At 39.5% G+C, this 22,347-nt stretch overlaps 2 protein-coding genes across 8 annotated transcripts in view; one reads left to right on the forward strand and one right to left on the reverse strand.

The window, feature by feature from the left end:
- SLC44A5 (solute carrier family 44 member 5) overlaps window positions 1-22,347 on the reverse strand; it is a 440,515-nt gene that overhangs the window by 100,918 nt on the left and 317,250 nt on the right. The gene's annotated exons all lie outside the window — the stretch shown is intronic.
- Window positions 6,780-7,393, forward strand: LOC133760807 (small ribosomal subunit protein eS24-like). The gene is made up of 2 exons (XM_062193400.1): window positions 6,780-6,818; window positions 7,109-7,393. Exons 1-2 carry the CDS (start codon window positions 6,780-6,782, stop codon window positions 7,391-7,393), a joined length of 324 nt encoding a protein of 107 aa, XP_062049384.1.

The following is a 22,347-nucleotide window of genomic DNA, read 5'->3' on the forward strand; positions in this document are numbered from 1 at the left end:
AGCATGTCCCCTGGACATTGCTAACTCCAGTAAAAATAAATCACTAAAAAACAAAGCCCAGACCCAAACAAAAATCCATTTGATAGAATTCAGAGGCAGGAACACAGTTTGGAGGTAAGTGCTATCTCAGATCCACACTAGTTGTTATACTCCCTAAACTGTCACTTTAGGGAGAGCTTTTCTATCCTCATCCTGAAACTGACTCATTCACTGTTTTTCTTTTTCTTCTTCTTCTTCTTTTTTTTTTTTTTTTTTTTTTTTGTGGCAGATGAAATTCTGATGATATCAACCATCCTGAAGGGTCATTAATATCAAGTATCAGAATGAGAATCAAAGTCCTAAAAGCCATTATTTTCTGACAGATTCTCTATTCGTGCCTAATGAGTAAGTTCTGGGACCGTCCGCTGCCCACAACTCCTATCAGACCCTCGCTTCTCATTAGAAGGCTCTTGGTGTCACCTGGCTACATCTGTCTGCATTCACACAGCTGCATTTACAGCCCACCCAAAGTCTAGAAGCACTGCTCAGCTGAGGTTCTGTCAGCTCCTGAAGAATGCCACAAAGTCTGTTTGACCTCTCACATTACCACAAACAGCTGTTCAAGGACACAGTGAGCGCTCAGGGTGCTTACCAGAGCACTTGTGGCTTCTTCCAAGTTTCACTGAGGTAATTTCAATTTACCCTTGATGAGTTCCAGAATGTCACTCGAACTGGGCAGATCTGACACAGTACTAATGACTCAGCTGACTCAAAATATGGGCCATCCAAGGGGTATAATTAAAACTAAATCAGCTAAAAAATATCTTGCCTCTCTTTTTCTGCTGTTACTATTAATGAAGAATCTGGTGATTTTGTGAGAGAAATCCCCTAAGGGCTTGTGTTTGAAAGGTCTATTTGATTCCTTTCCCTTGCTTCCAGCTTCTCTTCAGCTGCCCACTCTGTGTTTCAATTATGTGTGTGAGTTGAGATTTTGGTAGTGGGTGAGTTACATTGACCTATGTAAATACAACAGATCTTTGTAAAAATTAGAGGGGAAATATAATAGGCAGGAGGAAGAAGGGTTGGAGCATGGGTGGAAAGGAGGGTGGGGAGGGAAGTACCACTATGTTCCTAAATCAGAACATATGAAATACATGAAACTTGTATAATTTAAATAAAATTTAAAAAAGAAAAGCAATTAAAAAATAAATAATAGGGTTGCGGGCGGGAGGGAAGTTATGGGAGGGGGGAAGCCATTGTAACCCATAAGCTATACTTTGGAAATTTATATTCATTAAATAAAAGTTTAATAAAAAAAAATTAAAAAAAATAAAATAAAAGCTAAAAAAAAATAAAATAAATATTTTTGCCAATGTAACTTTTTTTAGGAGACCAATGTAAACTGTTATAATGATTGTAGTAATTATATTTTTCAAGACCTTTGAAAAAAAAATAGGTTGAAGAGTATCTTGAAGAATTTCAGACTCAGAAATTTAATAGGAGGCACAGATGAACTTTTAATTTCATGAACCTGTTTCCAGGTGTTTGATAATAATCCAAGTTTTTCAAGTTTCTAATAAAATTTAAAAATGACTTTAAGTTTACATTTAACTTAGAAGGTAAGTCTGGCATCCAATAATTGAGAAAGAAGTGTTAGTTTTGAAGGATTATTTTTGGATGAATTTTAAACTCATGCTGAAATATAAAATGTGTCAAATAATTTTATAATCTGAGAAAAAGTAAAGGATGATACTGATAATGTCTTTCAAGTTTATTATACTATACACTATTTGAGCATGGCTCCTGCTTTAGCTAGCTCATCTGAACGTTGTGTCTTAAAAGCTTTCCTATACTTTATAGTTAATCTTTTATTCTATCCTGCTTGCATTTGAGTTTCCATTGCCTGGACTAAGTAGACTTAACCGGTTGTGATTTATATTATTTACTTTTTTGTTGTTGTTGTTGTTTTTAAGCCTATATTTAATGAATACAAATTTCATAGGTACAACTTTAGGAACATAGTGGTTTTTCCCCCAATATTCACCCTACCACCCCACTCTTGTCCCACCTCCTACTCCCTCTCTCACCCCATTCTTCATTAAGATTCATTTTTAATTAACTTTATATACAGAATACCAACTCTATACTAAGTAAATATTTCAACAGTTTGCACCCACCCACACATACAACGTATAAAGTATTGTTTGAGAACAAATTTTGCAGTTAGTTCTCATAGTACAACTCATTAAGGACAGAGGTCCTACATGGGGAGTAACTGCACAGTGAATTCTAATGTTAATTTGACAATTAACACTCTTATTTATGATGTCGGTGATCACCCGAGGCTCTTGACATGAGCTGCCAAAGCTATGGAAGCCTTTCAAATCCACAAACTCCATCAGTATTTAGACAAGGCAATAAGCAAAATGAAAGTTCTCTCCTCCCTTCAGAGACAAGTACATCCTTCTTTGATGTCCCTTCTTCTCACTGGGGTCTCACAGAGATCCTTCATGTAGGATAATTTTTACCACAATGTCTTGGCTTTAAGCCTGAGCTATTCCCATGGGCTTTTCAGCCACAATCTGAGTGCCTTAAGGGTTGATGCCGAGGTCAGAGTGTTACTTAAAGCACTTGTCATTCTATGAGTCTGCTGTGAGGTCTGTTTCCCATGTTGGACATTCCCTCCTTTTCTATTATTATTACCAGGCACTTGATGCTATTAATATGATCTCTTTTAACACTTAATCCTATCTATATGTTCACTTTACCACTTAATATGATCACTTTAACAGTTCAGATGGCATTTTTACCACCAATTTTAATGGGATTTGGAGTCCCATGACAAGTTTTTAAACTGTACCCTTAGAAGTAAATCTATAGGAATGTATGCAGAACTATACAGCTTTATAGTTACAAACTTCATCCTCCTTCTCTTATTTCCCCTCTTATTTTTAACTGAGATCTATTTTCAATTGACTTTATATACATATGATTAACTCTATGCTAAGTAAAAAGATCAACATACAATATGAAGAAGAAAAAAAAAAGGAAAAAACTGTTCCTCGACAGTCAAGATGAGGGCCGTTCAAGTCACTGCTTCTCAAAATGTCAACTTCACTTTTACAGCTTTTGTTTTAGGTGCACTATTAGTTCTCAGAGATCAGGGAGAACATATAGTATTTGTCCCTTTGGGACTGGCTTGTTTCACTAAGTATGAAGTTTTCCAGATTGATCTATTTTTGCAAATGACCAGATTTCATTTTTTTTACTGCTGTGTAGTATTTCATAGTGTACATATCCCATAATTTCTTTTTGTTTAAAGATTTATTTATTTTATTTGAAAGAATTACACAGAGAGTGAAGGAGAGTCAGAGAGAGGCCTTCCATCCACTGGTTCACTCCCCAACTGGATGCAATGGCCAGAACTGAGCCCATCCGAAGCCAGGAGCCAGGAGTTTCCTCCAGGTCTCCCATGCAGGTGCAGGGGCCCAAGGACTTGGGCCTTCTTATACTGCTTTCCAAGGTCATAGCAGAGAGCTGGATTGGAAGTGAAGCATCCAGCTCTCGAACAGGTACTCATATGGGATTCCTGGCACTGCAGGCAGCGGCTTTATCTGCTACGCCACAGTGCTGGCACCCCCAAAATTTCTTTATCCAGTCTTCCATTGACAGGCATTTGAGTTTATTCCATGTCTTAGCTATTGCGGAGTTGTACCCTTAGAAGTAAGGCTCCTGGCCATTTGGGGAGTGAGCCAGCAGATGGATAATCTCACTCTCTTTGTTTCTCTCTCTCTCTGTAACTCCACTTTTCAAATAAGTGAATAAAAAAAAAAAACTCAGATTACATTTTTATAGCCTTTCTTTTTTTTTATTTTTCTTTTTTCTTTTTGACAGGCAGAGTGGATAATGAGAGAGAGAGAGAGACAGAGAGAACGGTCTTCCTTTACCGTTGGTTCACCCTCCAATGGCCACTGCGGCCAGCGCACTGCGCTGATCCGAAGGCAGGAGCCAGGTGGTTCTCCTGGTCTCCCATGCGGGTGCAGGGCCCAAGCACTTGGGCCATCCTCCACTGCATTCCCTGGCCACAGCAGAGAACTGGCCTGGAAGAGGGGCAACTGGGACAGAATCTGGCGCCCCGACCGGGACTAGAACTCCGTGCGCCAGCGCTGCTAGCTGGAGGATTAGCCTGTTGAGCCACGGCGCTGGTCTTTATAGCCTTTCAACAAAAGTAATTACTAAAGGTGTATGAAGGGCTAAGAGTTTGTTTTTTTATTACTCTTTCTTGTTGCTCAGACAACTATAAGTGGGAGCTAAATAGACAAAATGCATCCCAAATTACCTTATCATAACATCTGACAGATCACTCCTTCATCTATGAATAATGAGCATAATCATCTCACTGGCTTTTCAAGACATACACACTTAATTCTTATTTGAATCAAAAATAGAAGGAAAACAGTGCTGGCCTTTAAAATTTTATTAGTCAAGTCTTTGTTATTTAACATCACGTCTCTCTCTCTCTCTCTCTTTTTTTTTTTTTTTTTTTTTTTTTTTGTAGATCATCCCCTTTAGGTATATTGAGTGAATCTGAATAATTAGAACACCTTTTACTTTCCTTAAAATAATATTTATTTGGTAGTCACCCCAGAACTTTGCCTCTACTTAGAAAGCTGATTGTCTCCACACCAATCTTTAACAAGGTGCTCATATAATCATGATAGTGTTTCCAGAATGTGAGAAAAAAATTTAGTTTTGAAAGTTAATTTAGCAATGTGATCACCTCAATTTTAAAACATTTATATACTTATAATTGTTTAAGTGTCCATTAAATGAAGGGCTCTTAAACAATCTTAAAATGTAAAATAATTTTGACTGATAATACACAGGAACTGGAACTAGCAATTGTCTCAGGAGAGGAAATGTGTGATGGGATAAGATGAGGGAGACTTATATTCTTGTGTATTCTTTTGTGACTTTTAAATTGTGTACCAATTGTAAAGTATTAAGCCTTGTTACTGTAGTGCAAGTTTAAAATATGTTATCTCAAAAGCAAAAAAAGAAAGGTAGAAGTAAGAAGGGAGGGAGGGAATATCATTATGCTCTTAGATTTGTATGTATAAATCATATTGAATCTTAAAAATTAAGTCACAGATATTATTAAAATAATTTTTAAAACAGAAACTCATGTGGGTTTTAATTTGGTACCCCTTAGATATAGAAATAACTTCAGAAAGGATGGCAAATCTCAACCATTAAAATGAATGCAGTGGACTAGCTTTTGGAACAGCAGTTAAGAGCCACTTGGGACCGAGGTGTCAATCCAGATAATTCTGGTTCCACTCTCAATTACAGCTCCTTGCTAATGCATGCCCTTGGAGGCAACAGATGATGCTCATGTACTTGGGTCCTTGCAACCCATGTGAGAGATCTAGATTGAGTTGGGCTCTCAGCCAGAGCTGGCTGTTATATGCATTTGCAGAGTAAACCAGCAGATGGGAGACCTCTCTCTCTCTCTCTCTCTCTCTCTCTCTTTCTCTCTCTCTCTTTCTCTCTCTCTCAATATTTTCCCCTTCAAAATAAATTTTTAAAAAAATATTTATTTAATTATTTAAAAGTAATAGATACACAGAGAGAGAGAAGGAGAGGCAGAGAGAGAGAGAGAGAGAGAGAGAGAGAGAGGTTGTCCATCTGCTGGTTCACTCCCCAACTGGCCACAACAGCCAAAGCTGCATCGATCCAAAGCCAGGAGCCAGGACCTTCTTCTGGGTCTCCCATGTGGGTGCAAGGGCCCAAGGACTTGGGCCATGTTCTACTGCTTTCCCAGGCCATAGCAGAGAGCTGGATCAGAAATAGAGCAGCCAGAACTTGAACTGGTGCCCATATGGGATGCTTGCACTGCAGGCGGTGGCTTTACCCGCTATGCCACAGCGCCAGCTCCCGAAATAAATTTTTTTAAAATGAGTACAGTAAGAAAAGGAAATAAATTGAAATTAAACTATAAGCTATGGATATAAAACAATTAGGGATAATTCAAGTAAACTTCTTTACTAGGATTATAGATCTACTTAATCATCTTGATTAAAAAGTTGAATTTTGACCATTAATGATTTAAATTACACATGCAGAAACAATGCTTCTTTGTCATAAACTTTTATTATTTATTTGGGCAAGTATTTCAGTTTCAGAGGAAAACTGACACACTAGGCATAAGTAATATCAAGCATTATACTAGCATATGATTGGTAATCTTTTCATAATATAGGAAGTTTCTACTGATTCTTTTTTTTTTAGAAAGGTTTATTTATTCCCTTGAAAGGCAAAGTTAGAGAAGACATTGTGCATCCTCTGACTCACTACTGAATGGCTGCAACACCCAGGGCTGATTTAGGTTGAAGCCAAGAGCCTAGAGCTTCATTTAGGTCTCCTACATGGGTTCAGGGACCCAAGCATTTGGGCCATCCTCCACTTCTTTAGCAGGTGTATTATCAAGTACCTGGGCTGGAAATGGGGCATCCAGGTCTTGAACAAGTGGCCATAACAGATGCTGGCATCACAAGTGGTAGCCCAACTCACGACACCACAACATGGGTCTGCTGACTCTTGAGAGAAAATTGATAGATTGATGGTATAATAAATAATAATAGTTTTCATGGCTTGTCTGTAGTAAAGAAGAGCAGGAATTCCAAACATACCTATTGAATGAATGTCACCTGAACATGACCTGTTGACATCTTCTAGAAATTTTCAAAAATGAATACACAAACATTTCCTCCCTGGCTGGGAGAGGGTCAACTGCCATCATGAATGACACAGTAACTACTCCTACCAGGAAGTTCATCGTGGTAGGATGAGATGGCCGTGCCAAGATGGCGCTGGCAAGCAAGCATCAGTTACTCAGGAAATGGCTTCAGAATCCATCTGGCAAAGGAGCCTGCCTGGCCACAGGCAGTGATTGGTTATGACATACACTGCCCCTTGACCAGATTGGCTGCCTCGGCTATATAAGCTGCCGCACCAACTGAAATAAACGAGTCTGTGAGCTGCTCGCCGCTAGCCCGCTTTCACCCAAATCCCAGTGTCTGTGTGGTGACTTTGTGCTTCTCCTCTCAGAACGAATCCACAGCAACAGTTCATGACTAACCAACTACTTCAGAGGAAACAAATGGTCATTGGTGTGCTCCACCCTGGGGAGGCAACTGTGCAAAAGACAGAAATTCAGGAAAAACTAGCCAAAATGTACAAGACCACTCCTAATGTCATCTTTGTATTTGGATTCAGAAATTTTGCATGTGGCAAGACAATGGGATTTAGCATGACTTATAATTCCTTGGATTATGTCAAGAAAAATGAACCCAAACATAGACTTGCAAGACATGGCCTGTATGAGAAGAAAAAGACCTCAAGAAAACAGTGAAAGGAACATAAGAACAGGATGAAGGTCAGGGGAACTTCCACAGCCAACATTGGCATCTGCAAAAACCCACAGGAATAAAGATTTTGTAGTGACTTTATCTATGGTGATTGCATGAATTTTTCATGGGAATTAAAACACTGTAAAATCTTTAAAAAATGTATATACAGCTAGTAGTGAGATTTAAACACTCATGAAAAATAGCATTTTCCTATTCTAATAATTTCTAATCAACATAAATGGATTATGTAAAGAATGTGTTTTTTTATCTGTAAGTGCTGCTATTAAACATGAAACCTGTTTTACAAGATTAATATAGGAAAATTTAACATTGTATATTTTTCACAGATTTTTAAGTAAGTCTGAAATCAATTTTTCAGACAAGCATATTCTAAAGGTGATATTGATAACAGCAAAATAGCAAGTTGTTAGTAATTAATTCTGAATCATTTCATACTTCATATTCAATTTTTATATAATTCTGACATTCATATTCAATGGACTAGAATTTGAAATTCAAATTCAGCCATAGTAAATATGTACAGCTGTGGTTATCATGAGCTGTACATGGAAATGCAACTCTTCCTTTCATATACAAACACACAGTATACACACATATATTTATTTAGAGATAAAATGAATCACAGGGTCAGGTGTTTGGTGCAGTGGTAAATATGCTGCTTAGGACATCTGCATCCCATATTGCTGTGCCTGGGTTCAAATCCTGGTTCCACTTTCAATTCCAGCTTCCTGCCTATGTGCGTTCTGGGAGGCAGCAGGTGATCACTCATGCTTGGGTCCCTGCCATCCATGTGGCAGACACAGATTAAGTTTCAAGCTCCTGACTTTTGCCTGGCCCAGTGCCAGTTGTTGCAGGCATTTGAACCAGTGGACTAAGATTTTTCTCTGTCTATATCTTTACACCTTTCAAAGAAACTTTTAAAAATGTATCACAAGCCAGCCCCACCGCTCAATAGGCTAATCTTCCGCCTGTGGTGCCAGCACACCGGGTTCTAGTCCTAGTCAGGGTGCCGAATTCTGTCCCAGCTGCCCCTCTTCCAGTCCAGCTCTCTGCTATGGCCCGGGAAGGCAGTGGAGGATGGCCCAAGTCCTTGGGCCCTGCACCCGCATGGGAGACCAGGAGAAGCACCTGGCTCCTGCCATCGGATCAGCGCGGTGCACCGGCCACAGTGGCCATTGAAGGGTGAACCAATGGTAAAGGAAGACCTTTCTCTCTCTCTCTCACTGTCCACTCTGCCTGTTCAAAAAAAAAATGTATCACAAACTATACCAGTCTCTTTCACTTTAATATAAGACACCAGAATAGCATCTATTTCTTAATTAATATCATGAATTTTTATTTTTAACCAACACACAAAATTACACATATTTATGTAATACCCTGTGACGTTCTGATACATGTGTACATGGGGTAACATTCAAATCATGGTAGGCATAACTATCTCCTCAAATATTTATCATTTCTTTGTGGTAAAAACATTCAAAATCTTTTCTTCTACCTTTTATTTTTAGAGAAATATATAGTGCATTATCATTAATGATTATAATTATAATAGGGTGATTATAACCCTATTATGCAATGTTAGATGTGAGTAAGAAGTTCTGTTAACATTGCGTAAATAGCATATAAATAGTATGTCTGGGAGTCATTAGGAATTCCATATTTAAGTTTGTCCAAGAATTGTCCCATACCCCTTACAACAGTGTTGCCATTCAACATACACAAGGAGTCACAGTTCCTACTAGTATCCTTTTCTCTGAATTATATTTGTGAATTCATGGAGGACCCATATTTTCCAAGGCTTCCCAAGAGGAAGGCCTCCCTCCTCAGTGTTTCACCAAACACCCACAGCAAATTTTTTCCATGGCTGACTTTTCAAAAAAGATTATTTACTTGTAAGAGAGAATGACAGAAGGAGAGAGAGAGACTCTTCCCTTCCCTGGTTCACTCCCCAAACGGCCTCAACAGCCAGGTCTAGGCCAGGCAGAAGCCAGGAACCAGGAATTCCATCTAGTGCCTCACATGGGTAGCAGGGACTCAAGTACTTGAGCTATTGTCTGCTGCTTTCCTGATACATTAGCAGGGAGCTTGATAAAAAGGTGGGGAATCTGGGACTCAAATCAGCACTCTGATATAGGATGTGGGCACCCAAAGCTGCAGCTTAATTAACCCACTGTGCCACAACATATAACTCTTTGTTGAGTGTCAACTATTTGCTACTCTAGTGAGATGTGTGTGTGTGTGTGTGCGCGCGCGCACATGGCAGGATGAAAAGGAAAGCAAGCTCAGACTGTCAGGAGGAAGGAGACATTAGGTGGAAAAGGGATACAGTCTTAGCTCTCAAAGTCTCGAATTTCATGATATAAATACAAAAGAGATAAACAGGCAGTAAATAAGCCCAATCAATAAAATGATAGCAGATTATGTGATCAATACTAGGAAGGACATAAACAGGAAAGAATAAGTGAATATTAGGAATGGCAAGTGTATGGGCATTTGTAAGGAAGCACTCTCTGAGAAGGTGATAATAATGGTGTTTCAGGCAGAAGGAACCGCAAGCACACCAATTCTGACAGCAGGTAAACCAGCGTATGTTCTGGGAGCTGTCAGCTGGGCAATGTGAACAGCACAGGAGTAAGATTGAGAGCCACACCAGAGATGATCGGCACACAGAGCAATGAATCATCCTCAGCATAGAGGAGCACCAGCTCGTCTGTGAAGAAGATCAACAGTTACAATTTATATGTTAAAGAACCTGACAGTTCAGGACTCATTTTGACACAAATTATCTGCTTTGGATCATTATAAAAAACCCTGTAAAGTTGAAGAGAGATCTATTATTAACATCATTTTACAAATTAAGTGACGCCCGACTACAATTTCAATTCATTTCTTACCGGAGGTTGTTGACTAGGGGACTATTATAACAAAAGCGGCACTTGAGTTGGATCGATCTAGCTTCAGGATGAAGAATGAATCGGGATGCACATGAGGGGAGTGAAGAAGGATGCAAGTTGGGGGAATGAGGGCTGCACTGGAATGAGAGCAGCACAGTAGAGAATGAAGCTACAGTCAGTCCTGCTTCATCAGTATCACTAGCCTCCCATGCACAGCTGTTTTCCTGGGTCGCCAGGACATTGTGAAGATAAATGCCATTGTACAGGGAGAGTTTGTGGCTCCACAAATATGCCTCATGGATGTAATGGATGGAATAGATTTCTTTCTAGTGGTTTTTAACACAGAGGGAAAAGGGAATGCTCACACATCATTTATATACAACATCCTATCTTGATCACTCCTACCGTTTTCAAAGCACTCTGATCCACTTTTTTATGATATCAACTTGATAAAAGTATATTTTCTCTAAGCTTTTGGAGATCAAAGGCCTTCTTTTTCAGTTTGCTGCAGTGAATGTGGTTGGCTGACATCTGTCTTTTCTGTAATGAACATAAAGGGTTGCTCCATTGTTGGTTTTAGTTCCCTTGGGCCACATTAAAAGAGAGCTACTCTCATATCCTCCTGGATATAGACTGCCCATTATTAACAATCCATGTGACAAGCAATTGAATTGGGTTGACTTTAGCTCTTGTCAACTCCTGTAAGTGGGCAAAGATCAGGTAAAGGACAAGGAGGGAAAGGGAATACAAAACCAACAGAGAAATGAGCTGCAAAGGAATAGAAAGAAGAATGAGAGAAAGTGTAGGGGTCCTTATGAACACCTAGAGTATTAAAGATTGAGATGGAAAAAAAGGCAGAAAAGAAGGAATCAGAGAAGCAAAATTTTTAAAAATGCAGAAAAGAAGCGCTTATATTATAAGGAAAGGAAAATAAATAGAGGCCATACAATTACAGAAACTTACTGAAACTGGAGAAAATCTTAAAGCAGATATTTATCCGATTGCCAACATTGTGTATATGTGAGATAGGGGGTGATGATATGGAATAAGGTATAAATTTACCCTAAATTCATTTAATTTCTCTATTTTTTGCTTCATAGTTTAAATGCTTCCAACAGTGAACTCATAAAGGTTGCATCTGAGAGCAAAGTTCAAAGACATCTGATTTTTGCATCTATTATTCCTATCCTTAGATATTTCTTTCTCTTACAATAATTATTTATCAGCTATCAAAATGTTACCCAGTAGACCTATGTATCTCTGTCTCTCCCATAATTACACTTAGGGAATATAGCTTTACTTCATGTCTATGCAGCCTAGTCCCAGAAGGCTCATGGTTAAAACTACTTCCAGGGGCCGGTGCTGTGGTGCAGCGGGTTAAAGTCCTAACCTGAAGCACCAGCATCCCATATGGGCACTGGTTCTAGTCCCAGCTGCTCCTCTTCTGATCCAGCTCTCGGCTATGGCCAAGGAGAGCAGTGGAAGATGGCCCAAGTCCTTTGGCCCCTGCACTCATGTGGGAGACCTGGAGGAAGCTCCTGGCTCCTGGCTTTGGATCGGCGCAGCTCCAGCTGTTGCGGCCATCTGGGGAGTGAACCAGCAGATGGAAGACCTCTCTCTGTCTCTCTGTCTCTGTCTCTTTCTCTCTTTCTCTCTGCCTCTCCTCTCTCTGTGTAACTGACTTTCGAGTAAATAAATAAATCTTTAAAAAAAAAAAAACTATTTCCAGTCTAATGCTTTTTAAACCCAATAATAGGAAACATGCCAGCATCAGCTTTCATTCTTTGATGTGAATACCATGCAAGTTCAGTAGCAATTCAGTGTTGTCTCTCAGTTACTGGATCAATGCACCAAAGTATGTGGTGAAACAACCCATCTTCAGATTGAATCCAAGGTTGCAGCAGCTGCAATGTCAACAGCTGACATACTGCCTAAAGGCCAAAGTGGAATTTGCCAGTCACATCAATGACTTGAATTTTCTTTATTTGGAATGGTAACTGGGTCTCCTGAGGCTCTCTTCTCAGGAAATCAAAGAACTCTGAACATCTCTGACTCTTTAAAATCTTTTTATAGCTTATTTATTTGAAAGGTGAAGAGAAAGAGAGAGTGTTAGTTCTCTGTTACACTGGTTCACTCCCCAAACGCTCATAACAGTCAGGGCTGGGTCAGGTCAAAGCCAGGAGCTGGAAATTCATTCCAGGTCTCCCAGGTGGGTGGCAGGGACCTAAGTAGTTGAAACATCACCTGATACCTCCTAGGATACAGATTAGTAGGAAGCTGGATGCAAAGTGGAGGCAGAATTCTATTATAGGCACCCCAATATGTGATGCAGGCATCCCAAGTGGTGTGCTAACCACTGTGCCAAGTGCCCACAGCCACCCTGACTTTTGATAGTCACTTTTATGAACTCAATGATTCTTTTTCAGAATTTAGATCTATCAAATGTTATTTTAAATTTGCTCAGCAAATTAGAGTGATAGCTTTGTTTTTTTTTTTAAACTTTTATTTAGTAAATATAATTTTCCAAAGTACAATTTATGGATTACAATGGCTTTTTCCCCCCCATAACTTCCCTCCCACCCACACCCCTCCCATCTCCCGCTCCCTCTCCCATTCCACTCACATCAAGATTCATTTTCAATTATCTTTATATATAGAAGATCGATTTAGTATGTATTAAGTAACAATTTCATCAGTTTGCAACTACACAGAACATAAAGTGTAAAATACTGTTTGAGTACTAGTTATAGCATTAAATCACAATGTACAGCACATTAAGGACAGAGATCCCACATAAGGAGTAAGTACACAGTGACTCCTGTTGTAGACTTAACAATTTGACACTCTTGTTTATGGCATCAGAAATCTCCCTAGGCTCTAGTCACGAGTTTCTAAGGCTATGGAAGCCTCTTGAGTTCACTGACTTCGATCTTATTTAGACAAGGTCATAGTCAAAGTGGAAGTTCTCTCCTCCCTTCAGAGAAAGGTACCTCCTTCTTCGATGGCCCATTCTTTCCACTTGGATCTTACTCGCACAGATCTTTCATTTAGGTCCTCTTTTTTTTTTTTCCAGAGTATCTTGGCTATCCATGCCTAAAATACTCTCATGGGCTCTTCAGCCAGATCCGAGTGCCTTAAGGGCTGATTCTGAGGCCAGAGTGCTGTTTAGGACATCTGCCATTCTATGAGTCTGCTATCTATCCCACTTCCCATGTTGTATCATTCTCTCCCTTTTTGATTCTACCAGTTAGTATTAGCAGACACTGGTCCTGTTTGTGTGATCCCTTTGACTCTTAGACCTAACAGTGTGATCAATTGTGAATTGAAATTAATCACTTGGACTAGTGAGATGGCATTGGTACATACAACCTTGATGGGATTGTATTGGAATCCCCTGGCACATTTCTAACTCCACCATTTGGGGCAAGTCTGATTGAGCATGTCCCAAATTGTACATCTCCTCCCTCTCTTATTTCCACTCTTATATTTAATAGGGATCACTCTTCAGGTAATTTTCAACACCTAAGAATAAATGTGTTGATTACAGAGTTCAACTAATAGTATTAACTAGAACAAAAAAAAATTACTAAAAGGGATAAAGTATTAAATTGTACATCAACAGTAAGGACACGGGCTGATAAAGTCACTGTTTCTCATAGTGTCCCTTTCACTTCAACAGGCTTCCTTTTTTTGTGGTTGGTTAGTTGTAACCAATCAGGGAGAACATATGATATTTGTCCCTTTGGGACTGGCTTAATTCACTCAGCATGATGTTTTCCAGATTTCTCCATCTTGTTGCAAATGACTGGGTTTAATTGTTTTTGACTGCTGTATAGTATTCTATAGAGTACATATCCCATAATTTCTTTATCCAGTCTACTGTTGATGGACATTTAGGTTGTTTCCAGGTCTTAGCTATTGTGAATTGAGCAGCAATAAACATTAAGGTGAAGACCGCTTTTTTGTTTGCCAATTTAATTTCCTTTGGGTAAATTCCAAGGAGTGGGATGGCTGGGTTGTATGGTAGGGTTATATTCAGGTTTCTGAGGAATCTCCAGACTGACTTCCATAGAGGCTTAACCAGCTTGCATTACCACCAACAGAGGGTTAGTGTCCCTTTTCCCCCACATCCTCACCAGCATCTGTTGTGGGTAGATTTCTATATGTGAGCCATTCTAACCGGGGTGAGGTGAAACCTCATTGTGGTTTTGATTTGCATTTCCCTGATTGCTAGTGATCTTGAACATTTTTTCATGTGTCTGTTGGCCATTTGAACTTCCTCTTTTCAAAGATATCTTCTGAGGTCCTTGGCCCATCTCTTAAGTGAGTTTTTGTTTTGTTGTTGTGGAGTTTCTTGATCTCATTGTAGATTCTGGTTATTATCTGTTGCATAGTTTGCAAATATTTTTTCCCATTCTGTTGGTTGCCTCTTCACTTTCTTGACCGTTTCTTTTGCAGTACAGAAACTTCTCAATTTGATGCAATCCCAAATGTTAATTTTGGCTTTGACTGCCTGTGCCTCTGAGGTCTTTTCCAAGAAGTCTTTACCGGTACCTATATCTTGCAGGGTTTCTCCAATGCTCTCTAATAATCTGATGGTGTTGGGTCATAGATTTAGGTCTCTAATCCATGTCGAGTGGATTTTTGTGTAAGGTGTAAGGTAGGGGTCTTGCTTCATGTTTCTACACATGGAAATCCAGTTTTCCCAGCACCATTATTGAATAGAAAGTCCTTACTCCAGGAATTGGTTTTGGATCCTTGATCAAATATAAGTTAGATGTAGATGTTTGGGTTGATTTCTGGTGTTTCTATTCTGTTCCATTGGTCTATCCATCTGTTTCTGTACCAGTACCATGCTGTTTTGATTACAACTGCTCTGTAGTATGTCCTGAAATCTGGTATTGTGATGCCTCCGGCTTTGTTTTTGTTTACAAGATTGCTTTAGCTATTCGAGGTCTCTTGCGTCTCCATATGAATTTCAGCATCATTTTTTCTAGATCTGTGAAGAATGTCTTTGGTATCTTGATTGGTATTGCATTGAATTTAAAAATTGCTTTTTGGAGAATGGACATTTTGATGATGTTGATTCTTCCAATCCATGAGCATGGAAGATTTTTCCATTTTTTGGTATCCTCTTCTATTTCTTTCTTTAAGATGTTGTGATTCTCATTGTAGAGATCTTTAACATACTTAGTTAAGTTTATTCCAAGGTATTTGATTGATTTTGTAGCTATTGTGAATGGGATTGATCTTAGAAGTTCTTCCTCAGCCGTGGCATTGCCTGTGTATAGAAAGGCTGTTGATATTTGTGCATTGATTTTATATCCTGCTACTTTGGCAAACTCTTCTATGAGTTCCAATAGTCTCTTAGTAGAGTTCTTTGGATCCCCTAAATAAAGAATCATATCGTCTGCAAAGAGGGATAGTTTGACTTCTTCCTTCCTAATTTGTATCCCTTTAATTTCTTTTTCTTGCTTAATAGCTCTGGCTAAGACTTCCAGAGCTATTTTTTTTTGTTTTTGTTTTTGTTTTTGTTTTTGTTTTTGTTTTGACAGGCAGAGTGGATAGTGAGAGAGAGACAGAGATAAAGGTCTTCCTTTTTGCCATTGGTTCACCCTCCAATGGCCGCTGTGGCCGGCGCATCGTGCTGATCCGAAGCCAGGAGCCAGGTGGTTCTCCTGGTCTCCCATGCAGGTGCAGGGCCCAAGGACTTGGGCCATCCTCCACTGCCTTCCCGGCAGAGAGCTGGCCTGGAAGAGGGGCAAACATGATAGAATCCGGCGCCCCAACCGGGACTAGAACCAGGTGTGCCGACGCCGCAAGGCGGAGGATTAGCCTGTTAAACCACGGCGCCGGCCCAGAACTATGTTGAATAGCAGTGGTGAGAGTGGGCATCCCTGTCTGGTACCAGATCTCAGTGGAAATGCTTCCAACTTTTCCCCATTCAGTAGGATGTTGGCCATGGGTTTTTCATAAATTGCTTTGATTGTATTGAGGAATATCCCTTCCATATCCAGTTTGCTTAGAGTTTTCATCATGAAAGGGTGTTGAATTTTGTCAAATGCTTTCTCTGCATCTATTGAGATAATCATATGGTTTTTCTTCTGCAGTCTGTTAATGTGGTGTATCACATTGATTGATTTGCGATTATTGAACCATCCCTGCATACTAGGGATAAATCCCACCTGGTCTGAGTGGATGATTTTTCTGATGTGTTGTTGTATTCTATTGGCCAGAATTTTATTGAGGATTTTTGCATCTATGTTCATCAGGGATATTGGTCTGTAATTGTCTTTCAATGCTGCATCTTCCTCTGGCTTAGGGATCAAGGTGATGCTGGCTTCATAGAAAGAATTTGGGAGGATTCTATCCTTTTCGATTGTTCTGAATAGTTTGAGGAGAATTGGAGTTAGTTTTTCTTTAAATGTCTGGTAGAATTCAGCAGTGAATCCATCTGGTCCTGGGCTTTTCTTTGTTGGGAGGGCCTTTATTACTGTTTCAATTTCTGTCTCAGTTATGGGTCTGTTTAGGTTTTCTATGTCTTCCTGGTTCAATTTAGGTAGGTTGTATGTGTCCAGGAATCTATCCATTTCTGATAGATTTCCCTGTTTGCTGGCATACAAGTCCTTGTAGTAATTCTGATGATTCTTTTTATTTCTGTAGTGTCTGTTGTTACATTTCCTTTTTCATCTCTGATTTTATTGATTTGGGTCTTTTCTTCTTTTAGTTAGTTGGGCCAATGAGGTGTCAATTTTGTTTATATTTTCAAAAAACCAGCTCCTCGTTTGGCTGATTTTTTGTAATGTTTTTTTTGGATTCAATCCTGTTGATTTCTTCTCTGATTTTAATTATTTCTCTTCTCCTACTAGCTTTGGGTCTGGTTTGCTGCAGTTTTTCTAGAGCCTTGAGATGACTTGAAAGCTCATTTATTTGGTGACTTTCCAATTTCTTGATGTAGGCATCTATTAATATAAACTTTCCTCTTAACACTGCTTTTGCTGAATTCCATAAGTTTTGCTATGTTGTGTTGTTATCCTCATTTACTTCCAGAAAGTTTTTGATTTCTTTTTTGATTTCTTCTATGACCCAGTGTTCATTCAGGAGCATGTTGTTCAATCTCCATGTGTTTGCATATACTCTAGGGATTTCTGAGTTGCTAATTTCCAACTTCATTCCCCTATAGTCTGAGAAGCTGCATGGTATGATTCTAATTCTCTTGAATTTGCTGAGACTTGCTTTATGGCCTAGTATGTGGTCAATCCTAGAGAAGGTTCCATGTACTGCTGAGAAGAATGTAAATTCTTTATGTGTAGGATGAAAAGTTCTGTAGATATCTGTAAGGTCCATTTGAGCTATAGTGTCATTTAAATCTACTGTCTCCTTGTTGGTCTTCTGTCCTGATGATATGTCTATCTCTGAGGAGTATTGAAGTCCCCCAGTACTATTGTATTGGGGTCTAAGTCTCCCTTTAATTCCCTTAACAAGTCTTTTAAATAAACCGGTGCCCTGTAATTAGGTGCATATACATTGATAATCGTTATATCTTCCTGTTGAATGGATCCCTTAATCATTAAATAGTGCCCCTCTTTGGCTCTCCTAATAGTTTTTGTGGTAAAATTTATGTTATCTGATATTAAGATGGTTACGCCCGCTCTTTTTTCATTTCTGTTGGCATGGTATATCTTTTTCCAGCCTTTCACTTTCAGTCTGTGTGCATCTTTGTTAGAAAGATTTGTTTCTTGTAAGCAGCAGATAGATGGGTTTTGTTCCTTTACCCAATCAGCCAATCGGTGTCTTTTAACTGGATTGTTCAGGCCTTTAACGTTTAATGTGACTATTGATAAGTAGTAACTTTGCCCTATCATTTTTGGGTTTCCTGTGATCTTTTGCTGTGAGGTTTCCTTCCTTTACCTTCTTTCATATTGGTGACCGTTTTTCTGTGTTTCTGTATGTAACACATCTTTAAGCATCTTTTGCAGGGCTGGATGAGTGGCAACAAATTCTTTCAATTTCTGTTTGCTGTGAAAGGTCTTTCTTTCACCTTCATTCACAAATGAGAGCTTTGCAGGATATACTATTCTGGGCTGGCAGTTTTTCTCTGGGCTATGTCTCGCCATTCCCTCCTAGCCTGTAGGGTTTCTCATGAGAAGTCTGCTGTGAGTCTAATTGAAGATCCTCTGAGAGTAATCTGAGTTTTCTCTCTTGCACATTTTAGAATCTTTTGTTTATGTTTCACTGTGGTGAGTTTGATTACAACGTGTTGTGGTGAGGATCTCTTTTGGTCATGTTTATTAGGGGTTCTATGAGCTTCCTGTACTAGGATGTCTCTGTCCTTCTCCAAGCCTGGGAAGTTCTCTGCTAGTATCTCACTAAAAAGGCCTTCTAATCCTTTCTCTCTATGCCTTCAGGGACTCCTAGACCCGAATGTTGGGTTTTTTAATAGTATCCTGTAGATTCCTGACAATATTTTTTAGATTTCTAATTTCTTCTTCTTTTATTTGGTTTGACTGTATACTTTCCTGTGCTCTGTCTTCTAAGTCCGATATTCTCTCTTCTGCTTCACTGACCCTGTTTTTAAGGCTCTCTAATGTGTTTTTCATTTGATCTATTGAGTTATTCACTTCATTTTGATTTCTCTTCACTATCACACTTTCCTGTTCTACTCATTTCTGTGATTCATTTTGACTTCTCCTTAAGATTTCATTTTCATGAGAGAGATTTTCTATCCTGTCCAATAAGGATTTCCGTAGCTCAAGCATTTGTTTTTGAAAACTTCTAAATGTTCTTATAAATTTTTTGAAATCTGTATCTTGCATTTCTTCCATCTTATAATCTTCATAGTCTTGGCTTGGGGTGTCTTGTTCATTCGGGGGCATCATAATGTCTCCTTGTTCTTGTTTCCTCGGTTTCTGCATTTGTTGCTTGTCATTGTGGAGATATTCTTTGGATCCTTCCTTGCTGTGGTTAATTTTTTTTTGTTATACTATGACTGTATTAAGTGGACTGTCTGCTTTTGATGTAGCCTTAGAGGCTTGAGATAGGTGTGGCCTGAGAGCTCTGTTTGGTTCCTCAGTGTTGAGGGTGTGCCAAAGGTGACACTCCCAGGTTAGGCGTGGTAAATCTCTCTCTCTCTCCCTTCCTTCCTTCCTTCCTTTCTTTCTTTCTCTCTCTCTCTTTCTTTCTTTTCAGAAGAGAAGTAATTCCGCACAGCTGAGTGGAATTGAAAGTAGTTAGCAGGCGGATGATATACACACAGGAGCCAGAGATCGGAAGCTCTTTCCCAAGGACCACACAGGGAATCTGTGCTGCCCTCAGTGTGGGCTCAAATTCTCCTGCAGTCTCCCACTGGGTTGCCAAGGTTACCAAATTGTAGCATCTCTGGAGAGTACGCACGTGAATTACATGAGTTCTCTCACCCACCATCTCTTTTTTCACAGACTCAGTTCATTAGCCCCACACATTCACTTGGTCCTAATCTCCTGTTATTTCACACCCCCCCCCCAGAGTCAGGTTTTTCTGCTTGGCTGAGGGCGGGTGCAGCCCTGAGGTTGCCCTGCTTATGACGTATGTCCAAAATGGCGCCTGCTCTTTGTCTTGCTCGCCTTTGAGAGGTGAGTGGAGAGAGAAACTCGTGCCCATACCGGTCACTTTTTTTTTCCACTCTCTTCTTGTTAGCCTGGTGAAATTTTCCCCATGGGGTTTCAAGCCTCATTCCCTCTAGTATCTTCTTTCCACTTTCCCACCGCTGTGGGCTATTGAGATTCGGCTTACCTCATGTTCCAGCGCTGGTGCATTGATTCTGCCACGGGTGTCCCGAGCCGTGGGCTCCACACTCTCCACACAGGTCACTGTGAATCACTAGTTCTGGAAGAGTTTCCTCTGCTGTTTCTTCCCCTACTCTGCCTTGAACCTGCTATATCTCCATTTTTATTAAACTGTCTCTTCCCGGACTATCAGTGTGCTCCCTTCCTATTCCGTCATCTTGCCCAATAGCTTTGTTTAGTTTGTGTCCACTAAGAGCTTTCCCAAAATAAAGTCTTAATTTTAATTGGTCGAACACACAGTTCTTAGTCTTGCTTCACTGTCCCATTATGCTGAAAAAGATAGAGGAAAATGAAAGAGTCTCTCCTCAATGTTGGTTTTCTCTGTGAGGCAAAGATTTACCTTGAGGGGCTGGCACTGTTGCGCAGCAGGTTAAAGCCCTGGCCTACAGTGCCGACATGCCATATGGGTACCAGTTCCAGTCTTGACTGCTCCACTTCTGATCTAGCTCTCTGCTATGGCCTGGGAAAGCAGTAGAAGATGGCCCAATTCCTTAGGCTCCTGCACTCACATGAGACCCAGATTAAGCTCCTGGCTCTTGGCTTTGGATCAGCTCAGCTCTGACCATTGCAATTGTTTGTGGAGTGAACCAGTGGATGGAGGACCTCTCTCTCTCTCTCTCTGGCTGTACCTCTCTCTGTAACTCTGTCTTTCAAATAAATTAAATAACTCTTTTAAAAATAAAAGATTTACCTTGAAAAATCACAGGTTGGAAATATAGGTTCTGTCTTTGGGTAATGCCTGGCATGTTTTAACACCCCCTTACCTTAGTTTACAGACCAAAGTTGTTATTTCTATCCACAAGACAGAATTGGGTTGCAGTAGATAAATTACACAACATCCTGGAAGCCTTTCTAGAGAAAGGTGAATTAGGATTATGCTCATGTATGTGTGTTAGAAAAACACAAAGAGAAGCAGAAACCTGGAGCTTTGGCATGGCTTGCATTATATACATTGCTATCACCATTATGTAAGCACCTAAAAACAAAAGCTTAGAAAAAACTTTACAGTGCAAAAGAATTTGCAAGAGTCTATAAAATCTTTATTTTTCTAACATGTTATGTCTGAGATTCCCCACTAATATTTAAGGTTGATTCTCATTTTACCAGGCAAACGCCTACAATATATGACACACATTGAGATACCTTCAAACATGCATTTCCCAGAAAGCCATAATTATTGAATATACCATCCTCATAATTATCTATTTGATGTTCCAGAAAACTCTCATATATGCATTTCTTCCTGTTCTTCTCCTACTCTATTTTCTTCATAGACTGTTCTTTTGCCCTGCCTGTCTCAATGTTTGTCTAATATTGGGGTGCTCTCCTGACCTATCTTATCTTTCAATTCTATCTGCCATTCTAAGGTGATCTAATCTATGCCATGGTTTCCAAAGCTTCAACTATCACCAGCCCTAAACTTTCTTTTAAGCCAGCCCTTTATTTCAAAATTCAACTGTTCAAATTGAATTTACTATCTATTGCTCCTAAAGGTTCCAAAATTTTCTCTTCTCACTGCCTATTTCAATCCAAAAGTCAATCTTTCCTGCCAGCTAAGAACTGTCCTGTTTTTTTAATGTTCTTTCATTCCCCCATCTGGATGATTGACAAGCCCTACTGATTCCCCATCTGACAATATTCTGTTTTTTCCTCTCCAATCTTACTGCCACTGTTTAGGTTGAAACCTTGTCATCCTTATCAGGACTGATACTGCAGCCTCCAAAGAACCTCTTGCCCTCACTCGCAGATCATCCACATTTTACAAAACACATTATGTGACATAAAAATCCATTGGTCAAAACTTTTTAAGGCTTTCAATTGCTTACAAAATAAAATACAAACTTCTTAGTCTTGCCCTTGCTAAGCTGCTCAAAATTATTTTCTATCTTCTATCCAGTCTCATAATACACTCTCAAATCCTAGCAGCTTGTATTTTACTGAACCACATGAAATTGCTGATATTTAACTGCTTGGGCCTTAAAAATGGCAATTTTATATGAATAAACTAATAATCCTTTTCTCTCTGGCTTAAATGCCATTTCACCCTTAAGACCTGTTAAAATCTCAAGGCCCTGTTTCAACGTTACCTCTTCTGTGAAGAAACTGTTGGTCACAATGGGTTAAAGAGCAGATCTCTCCTTTATGCTCTTTAACTCCTGGCACAGTACTAAATTTTAATTATTTGTATCTACTCATCCCTATCACTAGAATATG

The sequence above is a fragment of the Lepus europaeus genome, chromosome 5 (assembly GCF_033115175.1).
Source record: "Lepus europaeus isolate LE1 chromosome 5, mLepTim1.pri, whole genome shotgun sequence".
NCBI classification, from domain to species: Eukaryota; Metazoa; Chordata; class Mammalia; order Lagomorpha; family Leporidae; genus Lepus; species Lepus europaeus.

Excerpts from the sequence above, each read along its gene's own strand:
- LOC133760807 (XM_062193400.1), top strand. The coding sequence starts at position 6,780 with ATGAATGACACAGTAACTACTCCTACCAGGAAGTTCATC. Across the intron at positions 6,819-7,108 it reads CTCCTACCAGGAAGTTCATC|TTCATGACTAACCAACTACT; the intron begins GTGGTAGGATGA and ends CCACAGCAACAG.